This window comes from Pinus tabuliformis, chromosome X, assembly GCF_031772625.1.
Source record: "Pinus tabuliformis cultivar Carrire ecotype Pingquan chromosome X, CPIR1, whole genome shotgun sequence".
In the NCBI taxonomy this organism is placed as follows: Eukaryota; Viridiplantae; Streptophyta; class Pinopsida; order Pinales; family Pinaceae; genus Pinus; species Pinus tabuliformis.
This window is the reverse complement of record NC_142308.1, coordinates 1,639,162,580-1,639,184,189: the sequence shown is the minus strand read 5'-3', so window position 1 is coordinate 1,639,184,189 and position 21,610 is coordinate 1,639,162,580. Positions and strand designations below refer to the sequence as shown.

At 39.8% G+C, this 21,610-nt stretch overlaps 1 protein-coding gene across 1 annotated transcript in view; it reads left to right on the top strand.

Annotated features, from left to right (window-relative positions):
- LOC149146312 (putative arabinose 5-phosphate isomerase) overlaps window positions 1–18,528 on the top strand; it is a 28,677-nt gene extending 10,149 nt beyond the window's left edge. The window contains exons 2-3 of the mRNA XM_089448863.1: window positions 17,835–18,058; window positions 18,154–18,528. Coding sequence (XP_089304989.1) covers window positions 17,835–18,058; window positions 18,154–18,310 — 381 coding nt within the window. The 3' untranslated portion in view covers window positions 18,311–18,528. The remainder of the gene's footprint in view (window positions 1–17,834; window positions 18,059–18,153) is intronic.
- Window positions 18,529–21,610: the final 3,082 nt, after the last annotated feature.

Genomic DNA, 21,610 nt, shown 5'->3' with positions numbered 1-21,610 from the left:
ACAGTTGTATGGTACTTAGCAGCGAATACACCAAGCATGCAATGTTACAGCTAGCATGCAAGGGACAACTAGCATGCAACAAGCATGCTAAGGACAACAAGCATGCTAGGGACAACAAGCAAGCAAGGTGCAACCAACACATAGGTCAGTATGGCAACATGATGCAGCAATGGCACATAATGCAGTACAGTGATGGGTACAGTCGTGATTACTGAAGCGTGATGAGATGCAGCATAGTGATGATGGGTGTAGCATGATGATGAAATGCAGTACAACGATAGGTGAAGGAGTCACCTTGGAGAATCAGTTGAAGCAGCATGTCTTCAACTGATCTCATGTATCATCTTCTTAGGGATGATCTTTGCTCTTATCTAGATAAGTCAAAGTGTTGATTTCTGTTGTAAACGTACTATCTCTCTCTCTCTCTCTCTGTTGAACTATTGAAGAACATACAAGAATAATTGATCAAGGGTTTCCCCACATTGGGGTTTGTCCCTGGCTAGCGCCACATCTTGTGTCCTCTTGTCTTGGCTTGTCTTCTACAATTTATGTTTATGTTCTATCTGCAGTTTACTTTAATGCTGATGTGATTGCTAATTTGGAAAGGATATTGGGCTAACTGTGAAATTTGAAATAAATTGCTCTAAGCATAGAACATACCTAAAATTAACATGGTATCAGAGCTAAGGTGAAGGCAATGCCCAAGCAAGAGTGAGAGCAATCACCGAAGACAGTTGGGAAAGGAAAGAAGGATCAATGGATTCCTCATCCCTCTTCAAATTCATCAAGGGTGAAGTCGAAGCAGAAGTTTCTGATGGCCTACCTAAAGATCACTTCAATGGGAAGTCGGATCTAAGGGTGGAAGGAAAGGCAGATGCCTTGGTTGTAATAAGTTCGGCCATTATGTGAAGGAGTGTCTGAGGTAGGGACACATCACTTGATGATGATAATAATCATTCCAGGGACATCTTCAATGATCAGAGGAATGACAGGTAATGTAGGTCATCAAGAAAACGACCGACTCTTTAGAGAAAGCAAGGAACCCCATGTATGAAGAATCAAATGTTGTTTCCAATAAGATAAAGAAGCGTTATCTTGTATTGGCCCTCTCCTTCAGATTCTTTGGAAATCTGGATTATTGATCATAGTGCTTCAAGGCACCTCATCGGTTAGAAGGGTGCTCTCTCGAATTTGGTAGAGACGGAAACAATCGTGGGATTATACTTGGAGTCGATGCCGCCTATCTTGGAAAGGGTGTAGGGAATGTTACCCCTCAATTGAATGAGGGTAACTCTATTCATTTACAAGAATCTCTTTTATGTACCTAATCGCAAGAAGAACCTGGTGTCCATCTCGAAAATGGAAGTCAAAGGCTTCAAGGTGGCATTCATCGATGGAAAGGTACGTGTTAAAAAATAGAATTTTCAAAGATGCTTTTTCTCATGGGTTTAGGGTTGGCAATTTGTATCAAGTTGCAGGATGGTCCATTAGGGATCATGTCAATTGACATATCGCATCTATAACACCGGAGGTCTACCTATGGGGCCCTACCCGATGTGAGTCAGATGGTGATAGGGATGCCTGAATTCAAGAAGAGCATGAAGGTACATGTCTGAGATGTATTGAAGGAAAATCTTATAAGGGGACCATTCCCCTCATGCAGCAGGTCCACAGGTTTGGAACAACCCGAGGAGTTTGAGATTCATGATCGGGAATCTCATGTATACAGGTGGAAGAAAGCCCTCTATGGCTTGAAGCAAAACACCCCGGGCATAGTATGAGAGGATTGATAGCTGTCTGATGAAGCTGAGATTCACTAGGAGTGAAATCGATCCAAACCATTACTCGAAGGTTGTGGATGATAGATCTCTCATACCAACACCTTATGAGGACGACCTATTTCTGCCAGGTGCAAACCCTCTCATTTGCAGAAGTAAGAGGGAGTTTGATTCTGGATGTGGAATGATAAACTGCAAGCCTGTGACTACCTCGAGGATCTTAACTTTCAGAAGTTATATGGTAGTGATGTCGGACCAGATTTGGGAAATGCCTCTGAGTTTCATAAACTCATTTGCGTTGATGTTCTTGGTGAACTTCCATCTGGACATATGTTTTGCAGTTAGCATGGTGAGCTCATATTTGGTTGAGCCTCACTGGATTGGTGCCAAGAATCTTCTGAGATATCTTCGGGGTACAATCTCTCATGGATTGAGATACACTGTCGGAAATATGAATCTGCATGATTATTTGAATGATGACTGGCCAGGTAGTGTGGAGGATCACTAGAGCACTTCTCAGTGCTGGTTCTCTTTGGATTTTGCTTCGATATCATGGATGAGCAGGAAGTAGAAGTCGGTTGCTATAAGCACTGCCGAGACCGAATACATAGCTACGAGTATGATCTCGTGTGAAGCTGCATGGTTGCAGAAGCTCTTAAGAGAGCTGTTTGTACACATGATGAATACCACTGTGATTCTCTGTGACAACCAGAGGGAGGATTCGATTATTGTGGAATCCCGTATTCGATGATTGCTCCAGCAGATAGACATCAGACACTGCCTTATTTGGGTTATGGTAAGTCGATGAGCGAGGAGGCTCCATCGCATTGAGACCGATGTACAGGTCGCAGACATTTTGTCAAAGCCCCCGAGAAAGGTCAAATCTATGACTTTCCTGAACGACTTGGAGTCATTGAGAGACCTTCTTATAAGGGTCCTGCATGTTGCATGCATTGAGCTCTGGGAGCTCTGGGGGGCTTGGGGTACTTACTGGAGCAACATACGACCACAGGGCGACTCACCCTCCCTTGGTGGTGCGCTATGTACAGGATGACAGGTTCAACCTTCCCTTGTGATACCCCGTGGCGACTGTGGAACAGGATGATTAGTTCTCCTGTGGCAACTGTGGAACATGATGATTTGTTCTCCTGTGGGCCGGGATGATTAGTTCTCCCGTGGCAATTGTGAAATAGGATGATTAGTTCTCCTGTGGGCCGGGATGATTAGTTCTCCCGTGGTGACTGTGGGGCAGGATGATTCATTCTCCTGTGGACAGGATGATTAGTTCTCCTGTTGAGGCATCCTACCCATGCAGTCTGGGACTCATGGGAAGTACCTCTCATCTGATCAATGAGCAGGGAAATGGGGTTAGGGACCATAGTAGTACTATTGATGGACGCATCGATGTATCTACCGTACTCCCTATGCTAGGATGACCTCCATTGATCTGGGATCAATGAAACTGATCTGGGATCAGTATGAGTGGTTTGAGACACTCTCTTGTGATATTGATCTGGGATCAATAAAACTGACTTCAGGCCAGTAAGAGTGATGTGACACACTCTCTTTAGATGAAATTGACTTTGGGTCAGTAGAGAATGGTATGAGACATTCTTGATCAATTCTTCTTCTTCATGGTTCAGCAGAGCAGAGCAGTGCAGGGCACTGATGGCAGAGATAGTACAGTCAGACATATGGATTAGCGGATGGAGTTCTCCCTAGTTGAGAGGGAGTGTTAAAATTGGCAACTAGGGCCAAACTCCATGTGGCTCATCTTATTAATGGATGCTGATATTTTTCTTGGATCCCTCTCATCGAGAGGTGTAGGATTGATCTAAAGATCATCCGATTCTGATAAGTATTCATGGAGATATGAATTTATTTGTGTTATGGGACAATTTGTCAAGGTCAGCCAGCAACCAAATAAACCCCACTTGTGTTCAACGTTTTAGTATAAATAGAGGTGGCCTTCAAGTCATTTCAACACACTTGGGACCTCTTCCTCTCTACTTGTCGTTGGGTTTTAGTAGGAGGATAGATCCTAAGGGATAACGCTGCCCTAATCCAGAGGGCAGAAGCCGGAACTGCCGGGAACAACCAGAATTGATGGGAACTGCCGGAAAGCTGACGTAGAGGGTAGAAGCCAGAACTGCTGGGAATAGCTGGAATTGCCGAGAACTGCTGAACAGTCGGGAAAGCTGACGCAGAGGGCAGAAGTCGGAACAGCCAGAACTGCCGGAACAGTCGGGAAAGATGACGCAGAGGGTAGAAGTCGGAACTACCGAGAACTGCCAGAACAACCGGGAAAGCTGATGTAGAGGGCAGAAGTCGGAACAGCTGGAACAACCGGAACTACCAGGAATAGTCGGGAATTGCCGGGAACAACTAGAACTGCTGGAACTGCCGGGAATAATTGGAATTGCTGGAACTGTCGAGAACTGCCAGGAACAACCGGAACTGCTGGAACTATCGGAACTGTCGAGAACTGCCGGAACAGCTCGAGCATCTGTCTCCGAAGGAGAGCAGCATGCAAGGGACAACTAACTAACATTGGGACAATTGTATGGTACTTAGCAGCAAATACACCAAGCATGCAATGTTACAGCTAGCATGCAATAGCAAGCATGCTAAGGACAACAAGCATGGTAGGGACAACAAGCAAGCAAGGGACAACAAGCAAGCAAGGTGCAGCCAACACATAGGTCAGTATGGCAACATGGTGCAGCAATGGCACATAATGCAATACAGTGATGAGTACAGTCATGATTACTGAAGCGTGATGAGATGTAGCATAGTGATGATGGGTGCATCATGGTGCAGTGTGGTGAGGTGCAACATGATGACAAAATGCAGCACAACGATAGGTGAAGGAGTCACCTTGGAGAATCAGTTGAAGCAGCATGTCTTCAACTGATCTTATGTATCATCTTCTTAGAGATGATCTATGCTCTTATCTAGATAAGTCAAAGTGTTGATTTCTGTTGTAAATGTACTCTCTCTCTCTCTCTCTCTCTGCTGAACTATTGAAGAACATATAAGAAGAATTGATCAAGGGCTTCCCCACATTGGGGTTTGTCCCTGGCTAGCGCCACATATTGTGTCCTCTTGTCTTGGCTTGTCTTCTGCGATTTATGTTTATGTTCTATCTGCAGTTTACTTTAATGCTGATGTGATTGCTAATCTGGAAAAGATATTGTGCTAACTGTGAAAATTGAAATAAATTGCTCTAAGCATAGAACAGACCTAAAATTAACAACCTCAGTGAATCATTGAAGAATTGATTCATTGACAACATCTATAAAGCATTCCTCTGGCGACTCCACTCATTGTCCAAACCCCTAGTTTACTTGAAGGTGACAACATTCCTCCTTTAACTAGGGCTGTTGCAAAAAGGGGAGAGCGAACTCCATCACCTATTGGAACCGCCCTCTTCCTTGAATTTGAGAAAGTTAGTGATCCATCTCCAAAGATGCCATCTAATTCTAACACTGACCCAAAACAAGATCAACCCAAGATGACCAAGAGTGAAAGACACTTGGTTAGTGTCTTTGCCCCTTTAAAATTGAGTGATGATCCCAAATCACTACTTGAAAAATATAACCGATGGTTACCCAAGTTCAAAGGGGATGCTACTTGGACTGCCCATGGTTTTATTGAGGAATTCTATTGGCAAATGTCCCCTAGAATGATCTTTGATGAAGATAGGCTCATGATGCTTTTTTCTCTATCACTTGAGGGACAAGCAAGAGATTGGTACCTTAGCCTCCCCTCGACATGCATAGAAGACTCCAATGACTTTGAAGACCTATTCATGAAGATGTGGTCATGCAATGCCCAAGGGACCTTCAATATCAAAAAATTCTACCAAATAACGAAGGGAAGGGAAGATGGACGAGAATTAATTCAAAAATTTGATAGGGTAGTCAAAGATATACCTGATCATTTGAAGCCATTCGAAGCCAATATTCTTGATAAGTTCATAAAATTAGTGGGTAGCCACTTCACCTATGTGTTAAGGGATAAGAAACCTTCCACTTTGGCTGAAGCTAAAGAGATAGCAATGGAAGTTGAAGAAAACATACGAATCTCAAAGGTTGATATCAATGACCACCCTAGAGCTAGAGCTGAGGTCAAGAAGGAGAAGTCCAAAGATCAACATGAGGAAACTCTCCTTGCCATCCTCAAGAGGATGGAGAAGTTCACCGAAGAAGCCAATGCATGTGACAGGGTTATCATGAACAAAATCACCGCCTTGGAAAGGGCCCAAAAATCTAGTTATATCCCGAAAGGAAAGCCTTTTCCCAAAAAGCAAAGTGAAGAAGATAGACCAAACTCTTCTCAATTCCCAAACACGTTGGCTCCAACTAATGCTGTTGAGCCAGACTCTTCATCTGAGGATGAGGAAAGTGAAGGGGAAGAGAGTGAGGATGAACAAACTGATGAGCAGGCCAACCTTGTGGAATCTGATATCTTCAACATTTTGCTAAGGGGGTCGTATACACATCCTCCCATTTGTGAGGTCACCCTTAAAGAGGGAAAGGAAGAATCCATTCTTAACTTTGATAGCAAGGGAAGGTTCAAAGGGGTCCAATACTCATGAAAAGAAAATAACGAAGACCTTGCAACTCCTAAGGAACCATCTAAAGGAGATTAGTCGCCTAAGCAAGCTCCTCCCAAAGAATCTCCCCCTGAAATTCCTCCCAAGAAGGATCCCCCAACAAAAGCCAATTCGAAAAAGGATCCTCCAAGGAAATAAAACATCAAGAAGAACGAAAAGGGGAAAGAGGTTAAACTTGACGTCGACATAGGAGTTGTCGTATGAAGAATGACTATACCCGTTCCTTTGAAAGAGATTTCTAAACTTCCTGAGCAACAACAACAAATCAAGAAGTCCCTGGGAATTCAGGAAGAAGAACTACTTGAAGAATTGCAAAACATCCATATTCTTGACCGAAACCCTGGTAATGAACCTTTTTTGCTCACTTTGGCTATCAATGACCTCTTCTTACACAATTTTATGTTAATGCAAATATCATGCCTTTAACAATTATGAAGCAATTGGGTCTTAACATCACTCGACCGTACAAAAAAGTGTGTGGTTTTAACTCCAAACATGTGGAAGTGGAAGGTCTCATCAAGGACCTTAAGATTTCTTTGGCTAGGAACCCCGATATATCCCTCATGGATGTTATTGTCACTGATATTCCTGATGCGTGGGGGATACTATTATCTAGGAAATGGGGGGCTACTGTTTGGGGTCACGTTTAAATGGACTGATCATATGCCACCATTCCGCAATTTGATGGCACCCCTTTTATCCTTTATAGGGAACCTACCTACTTAGCTCATGTGATCAAGCTTGGACCATACTTCGAAACATGTGAAATAAAGAAACCTTCTCCTATTCTCCTAGCTCAAGAAGTTTGTATCCTCAAGCGACCAATCTCTAAAGCAAGCAAAAGGTGGAAGCCTAAAAAAGAGTATAAGGCTGGGGACTTAGTCTTGGTTGATAGAGACCCAATACCTGTTAGGATTCATGGAAAGGTTGGGGAGGATTATTATTACATTGCCAAACTCAACGATGAACTTTGGCCTGAGCCGGTCAAATTAAGTCGTATCACCTCTTTCCTTGAGACTTGATATTGTATCATATGCATGGTAGAGTAGGATGCATTGCATGTTGATTTTTGCATTAGAACTAACGTCATATGATATTTGCATGGTAGAATAGATGCATCTTTGCATATTTTATTTTTCTGTTGATTTTATGGCCTAACATTTAGCATGTGTGATCATGAGACGCTGCGAAAGCATGCTGCCCCCTGTTTTTCATCTATTATATGTGCAAGTAACATGTCTACGTCAATGTTTTAAAACTCCGGCTCTGACTCGGCCGGCTCGATTTCAATGACTCGGTCGTTGTAAAAATTACATTAAATTTTTTTATTTATAAAAAAACATAATTTTAAAGATTTTTATTCATGTTTCCAAACACATAGCATTAGAATATAGATAGAAGACAACATATGATCAAAGTAGCCCATGAATATATCCATTATATCAAAATGGCCCCCAATGCACTGTTCAATACATACATGATGATGATATAGAGATCAAAACAAAAACACATAACCAAGGAGGCTAGAAATGGCCTCTACAACAAAAGTAAACTGTGACTAGTACTACGGGCTAGTGGCTACTGCTAGAGGAGCCAAGATCATCTGGATCAACCACTGGTAGCATATATACATGCTTCATAGTTTGTAACTCATTTTTAATCTTGTACCCTCATCAATCATCTTAGACCATCTCACCAAGATGGATGTTAATAGATGTATTCATGGGAAGAACTACAAAAGCAATTTGTATGTGACACAGATCAAGATATAGGATCCCTAAAACTAAAACGTCTGCATCGCAGTCATGACAGACCATCTACACCCCAAAGAATATTTTGTGGCTATTCTCTAGTTTTAAGATCCCTTGGGGCAACTTCAAGTTTGTTCCCATCAACTTTGTAATATGTATAAAGATAAACTGCCATCTTCCAAGAGTGAATTGCACCTATAAACATTCTAACTAGGATCACATGTCTGATCAACATTTCAATTTCATGTGCCCTCTTTAATACATGGCTCTCAGATAGTATCATTGTTTACTTAGAAATTCACATTTTTCCTTGAGGAATTTTATACAATGAAGGCAACAGATGTCTTGCTCCATTCTTACAGGAGATTTCATGTTCTTGGCAAAAAGTTCACAACATTAGACCCTATCAAATTGCCACCGCCAGACTCATCACTTTCTATTTCAAGCACTAAACGATTCATGCCACAGGAAGCTGTGTGAACAAGTAAACAACCTATGAAAACAGTCAGCTAATGTGGAATTCATGTTTCCACCAGCTTTTAACACAAATCTCTTCACCAAAAAGCAAGTAAAAAAAATCGCTGTTTTTTTGAGTTTTCAGGCCACTGTTAGCGAACCGGCCAAGTAGGCTCGGACTTGGCGGAGCCAGCCGAATTGCTAGACAATAACTCCACTACTTTTCTTAACCAGGCAGGAGCAGAGTATGCTTTGCAAATGACTTTGTTTTTCCAGATTTGCCAGCTGCTGATTGAGGTTGGCGTGATCCTGTGCTTGCTCCTGAAATGCTCTGGTGACAAACATTTTTGTATGCCAATATAACTCAACTTTGATAGAACTTTGTGTCCGTGGAGCAATATGGCTTAAGTCTAGCACAAAGTTCATCACCTGCTAATTAACTGCATAATCATCCCAGGAAACATGAGTGGCTAAGAGGGTCTGCCTTGGGGGAGAGCAGACCAGTCCAAAACAGTAAATTATACAAATTATAAGGAGGGTTTGTGAAAAAGGGAAGCAAACCCTCCATCCTTTGAGAATCACTGTAGCATAGAAAACTTGAAATATAACAAAAACAAAAGGGTGCTGGAATGTAATTCATAACTAAAACCTGGAGTTAAGGAGGGGAGGGATCCACAGGGCTGTCTTGAACCTCATAAAGCTTGATGGGGTTGTTCTGGGAACTACCAGGAGCTTGAGAGACAATAAATCCACTACTTTTCTTAACCAGGCAGGAGGAGAGGATGCTTTGCAAATGACTTTGTTTTTCCAGATTTGCCAGTTGCTGATTAAGGTTGGCATGATCCTGTGCTTGCTCCTGAAATGCTCTGGTGACAAACATTTCTGTATGCCAATGTAACTCAACTGTGATAGAACTTTGTGTCCGTGGAGCAATATGGCTTAACTCTAGCACAAAGTTCATCTCCTGCTAGTTAACTGCATAATTATCCCAGGAAACCCGCTCTGTCTCAACCTGCTTCTCAATTGAACAAAGTTTCCTTACGACTGCTGGCAGAACAGGTTGCTGAAAGGTTGTTGCAGCAGTGGAAGCCTCCATCTCTGCTTTCATATGCTTCATTGGGGCATTACAGCAAGAACTGGTTTAGGGTGCCATGGTGCAAAGGGTGAAGGTAGAATGAGATGAGAGAAAACCAGAGTGAGAGTAGAGCTAAAAAGACCAGAAAAGATAACCAGAATGGCGACAAAAGGAGCAGTAGTAATAGCTATCAGGATTCAGAACTGTGCATGGCTGTTAGAGTGGAAGAATAGGGTTCAGAGTCCAGACCCTTCGGAGTCACATCAGCTGTTTCCCACACGATCAACAGTTGGTCTGAAGTCCCCCCTGTGAGGAGTGTGACCTGCTATCCACACTAAATGCCTGTCTGTTATCTCCATTATTAGTTGTTCAGTTGCGAACATGTGGAGGTCTGAGTGGTAGGGGTGTCGTCCAGACATGCCCATTCGATGCATAATCCATTTGTTGTCTGATACAGAGGTATGTGAAGTGTCAATTAGATATATGGTAATGAATGTAAAAATATCAGAAGAAACACCATGGTTTTAAACACAATGGTTAAGAGCGTCGAGCTGCCTTTTAAGGTGCTTATTACATATTTTTTAAGGCATTGATAAATAGCGTGACAGACAATGTTTACATACCGATCTAAGAGTTTAAACAAGAGGCCGGTCTCAAGAGCAAGGTTGAAGGATCACAAAGGTGAAAGACTGAATTGACAAAGCAAAACGGTGAAGCCTTCGAGAATTCATCTTATTCTTATTAGAGAATGTAAGCTTTGGAGAAACCTCAATGTTGCAAAAATAATAAACCACACACCAGAAAATATGAACCTTCATCATGTTGTTGATTTTATTAGAGGATAGACATTTGCAAACGTACTAATGGAGTTACCTTAAGCATGCCTAGGTTAAACCACCACAAACCAAATCCGTGCTTGTGCTAAATGTGAAAAATATGGGCGAGATCATGTACTCTAGGAATAATAACTCATTAATATTAATTCAAGCTCTTTGAGTTGATTAGTTTAGGGTAGGTTTAAAATTTAAATCATAAAACGTACAAACCCTTGTTATGCTAAAAACGAATGAATAAACTCTTGAAGCAGCTATTAGCCTACTCTTGACACACCTATTAGCCTATGTGATTCAAGCAAATAAAGATAAAACAAGAAGTAAACTCTTGGGTCAGATAATCTAGACTGAGATCTTGCAATTAAAACCCTAGATTGTAAACGAGTAGATTCAATACATAAATGAATGTAACAATGGGAACGCGATTTGTATCCATGATCTAGATCTATTAATCAGAGGAGTTGGACCCTAGATCACAAACCAAAGAAATGGGACAAAGGAAGGGATTTAAAAGAAATGGGTTATAATATTTTAATTTTTTGGGTGGTTGGAAACAAGATAGACCGGTGCCTCATCCATTGGGCATGAAGTCTTGTTCTTCCCCTGTAAAGGCTTCCTAGCAAATGTGTAGAAGTTTTTTCCCACATAGAGTTGAGAGGAAAGCATCAACCTAAGATCAAAGATTAGTAACTCCTAAAGAGGGTTAAATCCTTTTGAAGTTAAAAACCTAAGTTGAAACAAAGGGATTCCTGGACAATTTTGAAGTAATGAGACAAAATCTGCAACGACATTCTTCTCAAATGCAATAAATTTTTTATCTGAAGAATATTTAAAGATGCCGAAAGATAGAAAATAAAATATTACCTCTTAGGTGTCTTCACCATTTGCCAAACACATATATTGCTTCAAGACACCAACATCTATTCAATTTCCCTTTAGAAACTATGAAAAAATTGCACAATGAAAGAAAAATATAAAAAATGGATAGTCTTCTATTTATTCTCCAACAAATTGAAATGGAGAAGACTCCCTCCTTATATAGCATGGAGTTCTTGATTTTCTAAAAGTGGGCTCAAAAACCATGGACCTGTTGGAAAAGTAACTAGGTTTGGTCTTCATAAATGTCTTTGTATTCATGTCATTATGATGTAAAGAAGAAAGAAAATTATTTATTTGGTTTGAAGCATGGGTTTCATGATTGGGTCATTGGTCAAATAGGTCAAGGCATCCATTGCATGCCTCTGGGATTTTGTTACAAGTCAAAATAAATCATAGTCAACCTCTAGCTACAAGTCAATCAAAGGAAAACCTATGAATGCACAACAAAATGGCCTATGAAAGCACAACATGTCAGCCTATAATCCTGTTCAAGTCAGCCTCTTAAACTAGCTGGAAAAGGAATATATATAAGAAGGAACTCGGATAAGTTCTAAGCAATCTTAAGCTCGAAGAAAAATATAACAAGAAGATAGAACAAAATGGAAGATAAGGACGAATACACAAAGTCTGCTCCTAACCGAATCATAAATAAGTTTGCCCAGATCAAAAGGAATAGGAATATTACAGAGGTTTGAAAACAGTAGTTGCAGAGGTCCAAAAGCTAGTCATCATAGTGATCCAAAGTTACAAAAGTATCTCAGGAACCTGAAAATTACAGTGAGAAACAGAGGTTCGAAAAAGTTGCAGGCAGGTACAGTGGCATTGATTTTGCAAAGGGTCCGAAAGTTGCAGAGGTATAATAATAATCACAGTGATCCAAAAATTACAATGGTATTTCAAGAGGTTTGATCTATACAGTAAGGAGGTGGCATCCCTTTGTTGACTTAAGAGGACTTCCTTTGGAGAGTTGACTTGTAGCTAGCAGGTTTGGTCATTGGGTCTTGAAGTTGTTTCATTTTTTATCTAAATTCTATAACAAGGACATTGATTGGGTTTTCCCCAAGAAGCAGGGTTTTGCCCTGGCGCGGAGCCTAGATTTGGTGTCTTTGTCTCTTGTATTTACTTTGCTGGTAATTGCTTGATGAAAGAGAACTAAAATAATAAATAAGAAGAAAACTAACTTCACAAGGAATTATCAAATAAGGAAAAGCTACAATTGCCCTGATTTTCCAACAAGACCTTCATACCAGGGGCTGTCTGTAACACCCCACCCCACATTTACCCACTTTTACATGCTTACCAGGGAAAATGTGAGTTGAGAGTTACTATGCATGACCCAGCTTCCAAGATGTAGTTAAATAAATGGGGTCCACTTGTCCAAAGTTGATTGCAAACACCCAAAGACACATGATCACACTGTTATCAACCTAACTTTCCTCAATGATCATTTTCCCTGAGCTTAGACCACTCCTTGACCTAGATTACTTCTTAGTCGCAGTGATACATGTCGGTTAGTGCGGCTAGAGGCCTCTTGCTGCACGGATAACCCATCCTCAGTGCGACTATGGCTGAGATCTCCTAGTTCTGAAAGTGCGGCCACAAACCTTGTTCCAAAAATTTAGGGCCAACATTCAAGCCAACTCAAACTTTTCTAGAACTTGGTCAACAATATGTATAAGTCTTCATGCTCTGTTCTTAGGCTTTGTTGTGGCTCATGCTTGCCCAACACATATTATTCATTTATACAAACACTTTGTGACTATGGTACCTGTAGGTCATGAATGCATAGTTTGTTCACTGTTTTCATTAGTTTCATCAGATGTTCATCAAGAAGGCTTGCTGCCCTCTCATACTAGCTGCAATAAAACACAAATTAGCTCATGCATCCATATAAATTATCCAAGAGCCTGTCAAACCATGAAACAAATCAATAACAAGAGCACTTCATATAACAAGAAATACACTATGCATGTAACATACACTTAACCAGTAATGGAGCCATGACAAACCAGTCACATAATCAACACATTAAACCAAAACTTGTGCTCATTAATCTTCATTAAAGAATAACACATATTAACATATGCATAGTACCAACCAAGTCAGGGACTTCCATGTTCCACCTGACCATAGATTGGGCTAAACCAATCCTTTCTTTCAGCCCAATCACCCCCGTGCCATATTCCAAGCTTGAATTTGGGATTACATGGGATAAACCAAAACATAACCAAACAGGGAATCCAAAGGAAAACTACCTCCACCCTCAAGCCACAATGATTTCACCTAACACCAGGTCCAGAAATCACCAAAACCAATACAAGCTTGGATGCCTCAAAATTTCTTCACCATACCCAAAGGATTTTTCTTGTCTCCACCCACCTGTCAAGGGCTCACTTGGAGAAAACCATCTCCACCCTCAACCTTGGGATTTTCCTGAGACCACCTCAACTAGGATCCAAAATCTATTGGCATCCAAAGCTCAACCAAATAGGGAACCCACTACACCATGGCTATCTAGGAAATGGCATAAGGCAAGGTTGTACATGACTGCTAATGCAAGAAAATATCCATGCCAATGACAACAAAAATGACCAGCAAAACAATGCATGAACCATGCATTCGAATCTCAACAAGATAATCAAACATGCACACTATAACTTTCAAAAAGCCTCATGCTGGCTGCTCTTTTCTTTGTTCTTTTCTGCTCTTGCCAGCAGTTGTTCAAACCGTCTTCTTGGCTGCCACCCAAATTCCTCTTGCGCTGATTGCTTTCCTTGCTTGTGTCCAAGTGTTGTGGCTTCTAGCTCTTTTTCCCCCAAAAAATGCTAGAACATTCTCTCTCCAATTTTTCTTTTTTCTTCATTTTTCCTTGCATGCATATTCTTTTACTATTTTTATCCTTTTCTTGTCACTTCCTCTTCCCCACCCGCTGAAGTGGAATTTATTTCTTTTTCTTTTATTTCTTTTGCATTTTTCCCTCGTCCTTGTTGCCCTGTAATAATTAATTTTCCATATATTGCCTTTTGCCTCTTGCCAATGCCAATTTCCATAGCCAATAAATAATTAACCTCAAGTGGATCGCAATGTAATGTTTTTCCCATGATTCAACTTGGAATACGTGTCCCATGACCTTGGTTTGAGTTTTGCTTTTATAATGTCCATACGTTATTTATTTACATGGAAATTTAACCCAGGGATGTTGCATTGTCAAATCATTAGCCATTTACAAAAAGGAATAATTCATCTTTAAAATTGTCAATGAGGAGGTTATTTTACAATAAAGTATTTCAAAAATTCCCTTAAAAATTGGGTGCATTACAAATCAATGGTTCATAAGGTGTGCCCCTTCAAATTATTGTTTTCATTGGCCATATGTACAAAGTGGATGTCGGGAACATTCTTTCTCAATGTTGGCGCTGATGTGTGCAGGTGGATGGTTGTTGTGGTTGTCTCTTTTGAAATGAACATTGAAATATTCAATTCGAGTGGTGATTATCCCCTTTGTGAGCAATTAGGTGATGTAAACTTTGTTCCTCTCAACTAGTGCAACACGACTCTTATAAGACCCACGAGTACCTGCGGGTCCTGACGGGTTCTATAGCGAGACGGGTCACTCGTGTAGGACCTGCGTTATCTACCTGTATTCGTCCAAACCCGCATAGAACCCGTCTACTCGTATTGAACCCGTGAAGACCCGCATGTGATCCACGTAAGACCCGTGGACCAACTCATAATTCATAATTTTGTTTGTTTGTTTGTTTGTTTTGGAGATCATATTTTTTTTTTTGGCAGAGTCTTATAGGGGTCGCTGAGTCAATAGCCAGATGAGTCTTATACGAGTATGAGTCGTGCAACATTGCTCTCAACATATATAAGTAAAAATTAATTTATTAATTTGCCTAAGTTTACTTACGAAAGGCAATCACGAATACCTATACATGACATCTACTCTTAGGACAAAGTATGTTTCCCAAGGGACTAAGCTAAGGCATATAAGTAATGATTTGTGGTAGGGAATGAAAAGGGGACCCTTCATGCCCTCATGTTCAAGTCATAAAGGTGTTGGTCTTCTGTCATTTTCCTTGTCCAACTTTCAAGAGCTAGGAATTTTTGTTCATCTTTGTATATGCCTTTAAGAGGGAGCTTTGTGATTCAATTACCATTCTTTGGCTTCCTTTTCATTACCCTTTTCTTATTCATTTAGTGTTCTATTCATTTAACACATCCAATTTCTTTAATTTTCTTTTTTTCTTTTTCAGACAAGCTAGGGATTAGGGGGGTAATCTTAGATGAGGTGGCTTTACATTCTTTCACTTCATTCATTTAAATCTTTGCCTGCCTCTCCACCCCTTTAGATATTCTATATATAACCGCAGACATTTTCTTTTATATTTCAATTAGGCTTTTTAGCTTTCAAACTTTTATTCTTATATGGACTTTTTGAATGATGACCTTGAAGAGTCAAGCATAAAGGGGGACAGCTCATTTTTCATGAATGGAATGGAGGTGAAGGGAATAGGGTGGAAAGTGTTATGTATGAATGGGATATGAACCGCTACCTCAGTAAGTAAGCTAGTAGCACACCTTGACCATGGGAAATGACACATATCTAAATATAAACTATTTTGAACCACAGCTGAGTAATATGAGACAAATAAATAAATTATACATTATGAATGGCTGGTAAGTTCTACTTTAGTAAACATCACTATCACTACCAAGTCACAATACCATCCAATTCATATGTGTACATCATCAGCAATTTGCATGGAAACATGATTGCATTTGCCATATGGAAGTGAGGAAAACATCTGATGTATCTTTGTTGAGCTGGCACATGTATGTGAATGAGAGTCTGAATAAATAATCTGGATGAATGAACAGCAACTGTGGGGAAGGAGCTCCTGCAAGCAGCAACATCACCCTTAATAAGAGCGTGTCTCTAAGGGTGTTACCCTGAAGGTGCAACAACTAGCTTGAAAGTGGATCCTTTCTGGACCCTTTCCTCTTGCATTTGTAGTAAAGTACGTGAATGAGAAGCTGAATGAGTATTATGGATGAATGCACAGCAACTGTGGGTTAGGAGCTCCTGCAAGCAGCAACATTAGAGTGTCTCTATCTGTGTTTCTCTGAAGGGGCAACAAGTAGCTTGAAAGTGGATCTTCTTAGATCCTTTCCTCTTGCACTTTAGTAAATTTCCAACTAACTTAGGACTGTTATAATGTGCTGTTTGTTGCTATCATAAACTCTAACACTTTGTTGGAATAACTCTCTTAGAAGTCCATTTGACCCATATGCCCAATCTAGGAAATATGCAACAGTCCTCCCCTTTCAACCATCCAAAAAAAACACAAAAAATAAACTTTTATTTTCTGTTTTACAATCTGGAAATTTATAGCAGAAAATTATTATTTCAGATTGCCATTTAAGTCTAATAAGCCCTCATTAACCCATTTCTGTTTATAAATCTGGAATTTCCAGCTTCATATGTGAGTCTGTGACTTCAAATTTGTCCTTTGCTTAAAGAAAGCTTGCTGTTATTCATCTTTATATAGGTCGAAATTTACATGTTTAAATCTGGGAATTTATGTGCCACAACTCAAACCCTAAAACCAGAGTTACCCTAAGTCCTCAAGAACCCTCCTCAATCATCATTCATTTGGATTTAGGTTGCCTTAGGTATTGGCTTCTTGGGCTAGACACTCTGGAATCCACCCCCCCGTGAGCTAGAGGAGAGCTAGCTTAAAAAGAGAGATAGAAGTTAGAATTATCGAGGTGATAGTGGGCAGCCTATCTATCTCAGTCACCCTTGGAGTTTCACATGCGTGGTTGAGTTGTTAACATTGAGTGAGAACCTAGGAGGTAACAGGAGAAACCTCATTGTAGGAGCAACAAAAGTGGAAGAACTTTCCAAGAGAAATTATGGTATTCATCATTAAGTGGAAGAACCTACCATTGGGAGATTCAAATTAGAAACATGATTTCTTCATATATAGCCATCCACAACCAATCAAGCTTTGAGGGTAATGCTTGCTTGTTTGAAGGGGTAGGGCATGTTAAGCCTCTAGGTCTTGGGCCATCACAATTCTTATTGTTATATCATTATTGTCATTAATGGTCAGCTCATTATTTGTAATTACATCCTTTGTTTGCTATATATATATACATCAAGGAGATTGTATTGACTGATCTTATCTTGTGCATTTAATATCTTGTAATAGAAGATTGCCCCTGGAAGAGGCTTTTTATTTGTCTACTCTTTCACTTGATTTTAGGCATGGCCTGGAAGAGGCTTTTTATTCATCCACTCTTTCACTTGATTTTAGGCATGGTTTCATTGAATTGTTTTTTATGATTATTTGGCTATTTGGTCCATGGAAAATACTGTTTCCCATTGCATGCTTGTACTAATAGTCTAATATTGCTGATTTCATCCTATTACAGGTGCAGGATGTGATGAAGAGGCAGGATGAATTACCTCTATGTAAGGAAAATGACCTAATAATGGATCAACTTGTGGAGCTGACTAGTAAAGGATGTGGTTGTCTGCTAGTTGTTGACGAAGAATGTCATCTCATTGGAACTTTTACTGATGGTGATTTGCGTCGAACCCTCAAATCTATTAGGGAAGGGGTATTCAAGCTCACTGTTGGAGAGATGTGCAATAGGTGGGTAGTAGGTACATTATTTTGGTTTTTGATTAAATCTTGATGCTGTAGATTGAATATGAGAGTAATGTGCTTGTCTTTCTTTTGCTTCTCAGGAACCCTAGAACTATTGGGTCCAATGCAATGGCAATAGAGGCCATGCAAAAGATGGAGTCTCCACCATCACCTGTGCAATTTTTGCCTGTTGTCAATTCTGACAATGTTGTCAAAGGAATTGTCACCTTGCATGGATTAGTCTCAGCAGGCCTATAAAGTTGCTAACAGAAAATAAGTAGTTTGCAAATGGCTATTTTTAATTCTTGGACAGTTCTTATGTATGCCTTCGTAGACTTAGCTGTCAAATCGCTACGTGGAGGTGGGTCCCTTGTCCCACAAACAAGGGGGTCTCATACACCAATTTGGTGTCTGGCTTGACTGTGACCTTAAAATTGGATAATGATAATAATAATATAGCATCATTTTAATGTTAACATGGTGAGAGTAAGTTATTCATTCTTTGTTTCAATGGATTATGCATTTCACCATTCATCTTGATTCTTGACTCATATGTAATTCCATGTCTTAATTTATATGCAGTTCTTCTTTTTGAAGTAGTGGTTTCTTGACTCATATGTAATTCCATGTCTTAATTTATATGCAGCTCTTCTTTTTGAAGTAGTGGTTTCTTGACTCATATGTAATTCCATGTCTTAATTTATATGCAGCTCTTCTTTTTGAAGTAGTGGTTTCTGGAGAGGCAAGGTGGATAGAATTTATCAAATTTGAGTTCAAAATTTATTGAATGGCAACATGTTCTCGTTTTGTTTGATCCTTTTTGGTGCTAGTTTATATTGGATATTTGGATCATAATTCCTCTCATCACCAAGTTGAAGTTCAGGGATATTACAGTTAATTTTTTCATATTCGGTGTGAAGTCCAAGGTTTAAACTATGATAATAACAATATGTTCTCTAGCTGTGATTACATCTTGCCTACTAGAAGTTCAACATCATAACTCTCTTGGCCGTGATTATTTACATTTGAACCAACCCTCGAAACATGAAAAATATACTATATATATTTTCACATGTTCCTTCAAAAGAGATTCGGAGAATGGTGTTCATTTTTGAGAACTCATTTGAGTTTGTTGATTGAAAGACCTGCATGTACTGTGAAACCAATCTTCTCTTCAACTGCGTGTTTCTTCCAATGCAGTGAAAGTGCAATTTTCAGCAATCTTGTATCAGCGATTTCTACATTGAAACTCTTCAATCATATTGATATGTGGCCTATTCTTGAACAATGTCTTGGAATCTGCAACGGATCTATTATTGAACAATGTGTAATGAATGAAAAGGTTCTAGTGAAGGATCAAGATTTTCTTGGGGGCACATGGGGTTCAAAAGTGTGGACTAGACATGCAACGATTGACTTAAAGTTCATATTGAAGGTAAACCTCCAGTGCTTAAAGCCCTCTTTCTAACAGATCCATCTGAACAGAATTTTCTTCAGTGTCTTTTCTTTTACAGATCTCTGGTGCAGATCTACCAAGCTGCTTGGTGCAGACCTGCCAAGTGTTGAAATTTCTCAGCACATGGTAATAGCATAGTCTTATTTCTAAATTTTAGCCTTCCTATTTACAAAACAAAACACTGAAGTTAGCTATCAAAACTACAATTTGATTTTTACTAGGAATTGAAAAACATCAAGTTGAAGAAAGTAGCAATATTCAGGTCTTAAACTTAAATCACATATTGTTTGTTTACTCTTGAAAACAGGAATTACAGTGAAAGCTTCAAACTCTACCCATCACCCTTTGTTGAAATTTCAACGCTGGTTGGTGCAGACCTGCTAAGTGTGGAAATTTCTCAGCACATAGTAACAGCCTAGTCTCATTTCTAGCCATCCTATTTACAAAACAAAACACTTAAGTCATCTATCAAAACTGCAATCTGTTTTTTACTAGGAATTGAAACACATCAAGTTGAAGAAAGTAGCAATATGCAGATCTTAAACTTCAATCACAATATTGTTTATTTACTCTTGAAAACAGGAATTACACTGAAAGCTTCAAACTTTACCCGTCACCCTTTGTGTCCTATGAAACACTAAATGTACAAAACCTATACCCTTACCTTCACGTTTATAGACTATAAGGTACAATGATTGTGGACACATCCACAACACCACCTTCACTAGAAGTATTAAACCATCAACCTCAAGCACAGTGTTGCAGGAACTGTCCCCCTGACACGCACCAGAGCCTGGAACCACAAACAAAGTGTGCTTGGAACCACACTTACAAAAATCAAAACCACGCTTTGGGCGGGATTTGCATGGTTCTTGGAATTTTGGAACCGCTATGTGAGAAACCGTGCTTCCCGGACACTCCCAAGATGCTATTTTAAATTTTGATAACAATGGTATGTTCTATGCTTAGCACATTTACTTCAATGTTCCTTTAGCAACGCAATGAAAATTTTCAATATCAATCACATTAACAGTAAAAGTAGATAGAACATGAAACAAAAATGCAGAAGACAAGAGGACACCAGATTTGGCAGATGCTAGGGAAAAACCCCAATGTGGCGAAAACCCTTTGATCAGTTCTTATTATTATATCAAATGTTCAACAGAGAGAGAGAGTACAAAAGTCAAATTGACTTGCCAAATTCAAAGTCAAAATTGCCCTGCCAATTCTGCAGTCAAACTTCATCCCTAACCAAAAGTCAAAGATGGCCAACACAATATTCAAACTTCTCCTTTGAAGCTTGGTCAAAGGTAGTCAAACTCAACCTCCAACAAAGGTCAAAGTCAGCCCAAAACAATCATAAATCTGTCGTCAAAACTTGGTCAACCTACAGTGAAACAGGGCTGTGGTCAACACAGGTCAAAGTCCTCCTTTTGCTTCGGTTCCTGTGCCTAAAGATGTGGAATGATGAGTCAAAAATCCACCTTGAAAATCGAATTCAAAGGATGCCCAAAAAGTCAAAGTCAACGCTAGTCAAACTACATAAATTTATGAGATTTTCGGCCTTGTAATTCTGTCTTGTAATTTGACCTCCTTGTGTCACACGTGGGAGAGAGAGAGAATGCCCAATGTTATACGAACCAATGAAAGGAGAGAGAATGTGTCAGTGATGATGATGCCAAATGAGGTGAAAAGACACTTGTATTTATACAAGTCGTTGAGGGTGAAGAGTTATGTCCATTGGGCTTCATGAGCCTACATGATGATGTGGCTGACCCGAACAATTTGCATGTGCGGGCATAAATTCAAAATCACACTTCCGCTTGTCCAAATTAGATGATCTTTATATCAATTTTGGACCTCTCGAAAAGAGGAATTTAATGCAATTATTATCTCCATCAAATGAGCTGCGCCAAGGTGGAATTTGGCTCTAGTTTCCAATTTTAACCCGCCCTCTCAACAAGGGAGAATTCCACTTGCCAATACATCCATCATCATCAATCATCATGCCATCCTTGTCGTCATGTACCATCTCTGCTATGCTCTGCTAAATATGAATAATGAAGAAGAATAGATTGAGAGTGAGTCATAAGACCTTACCA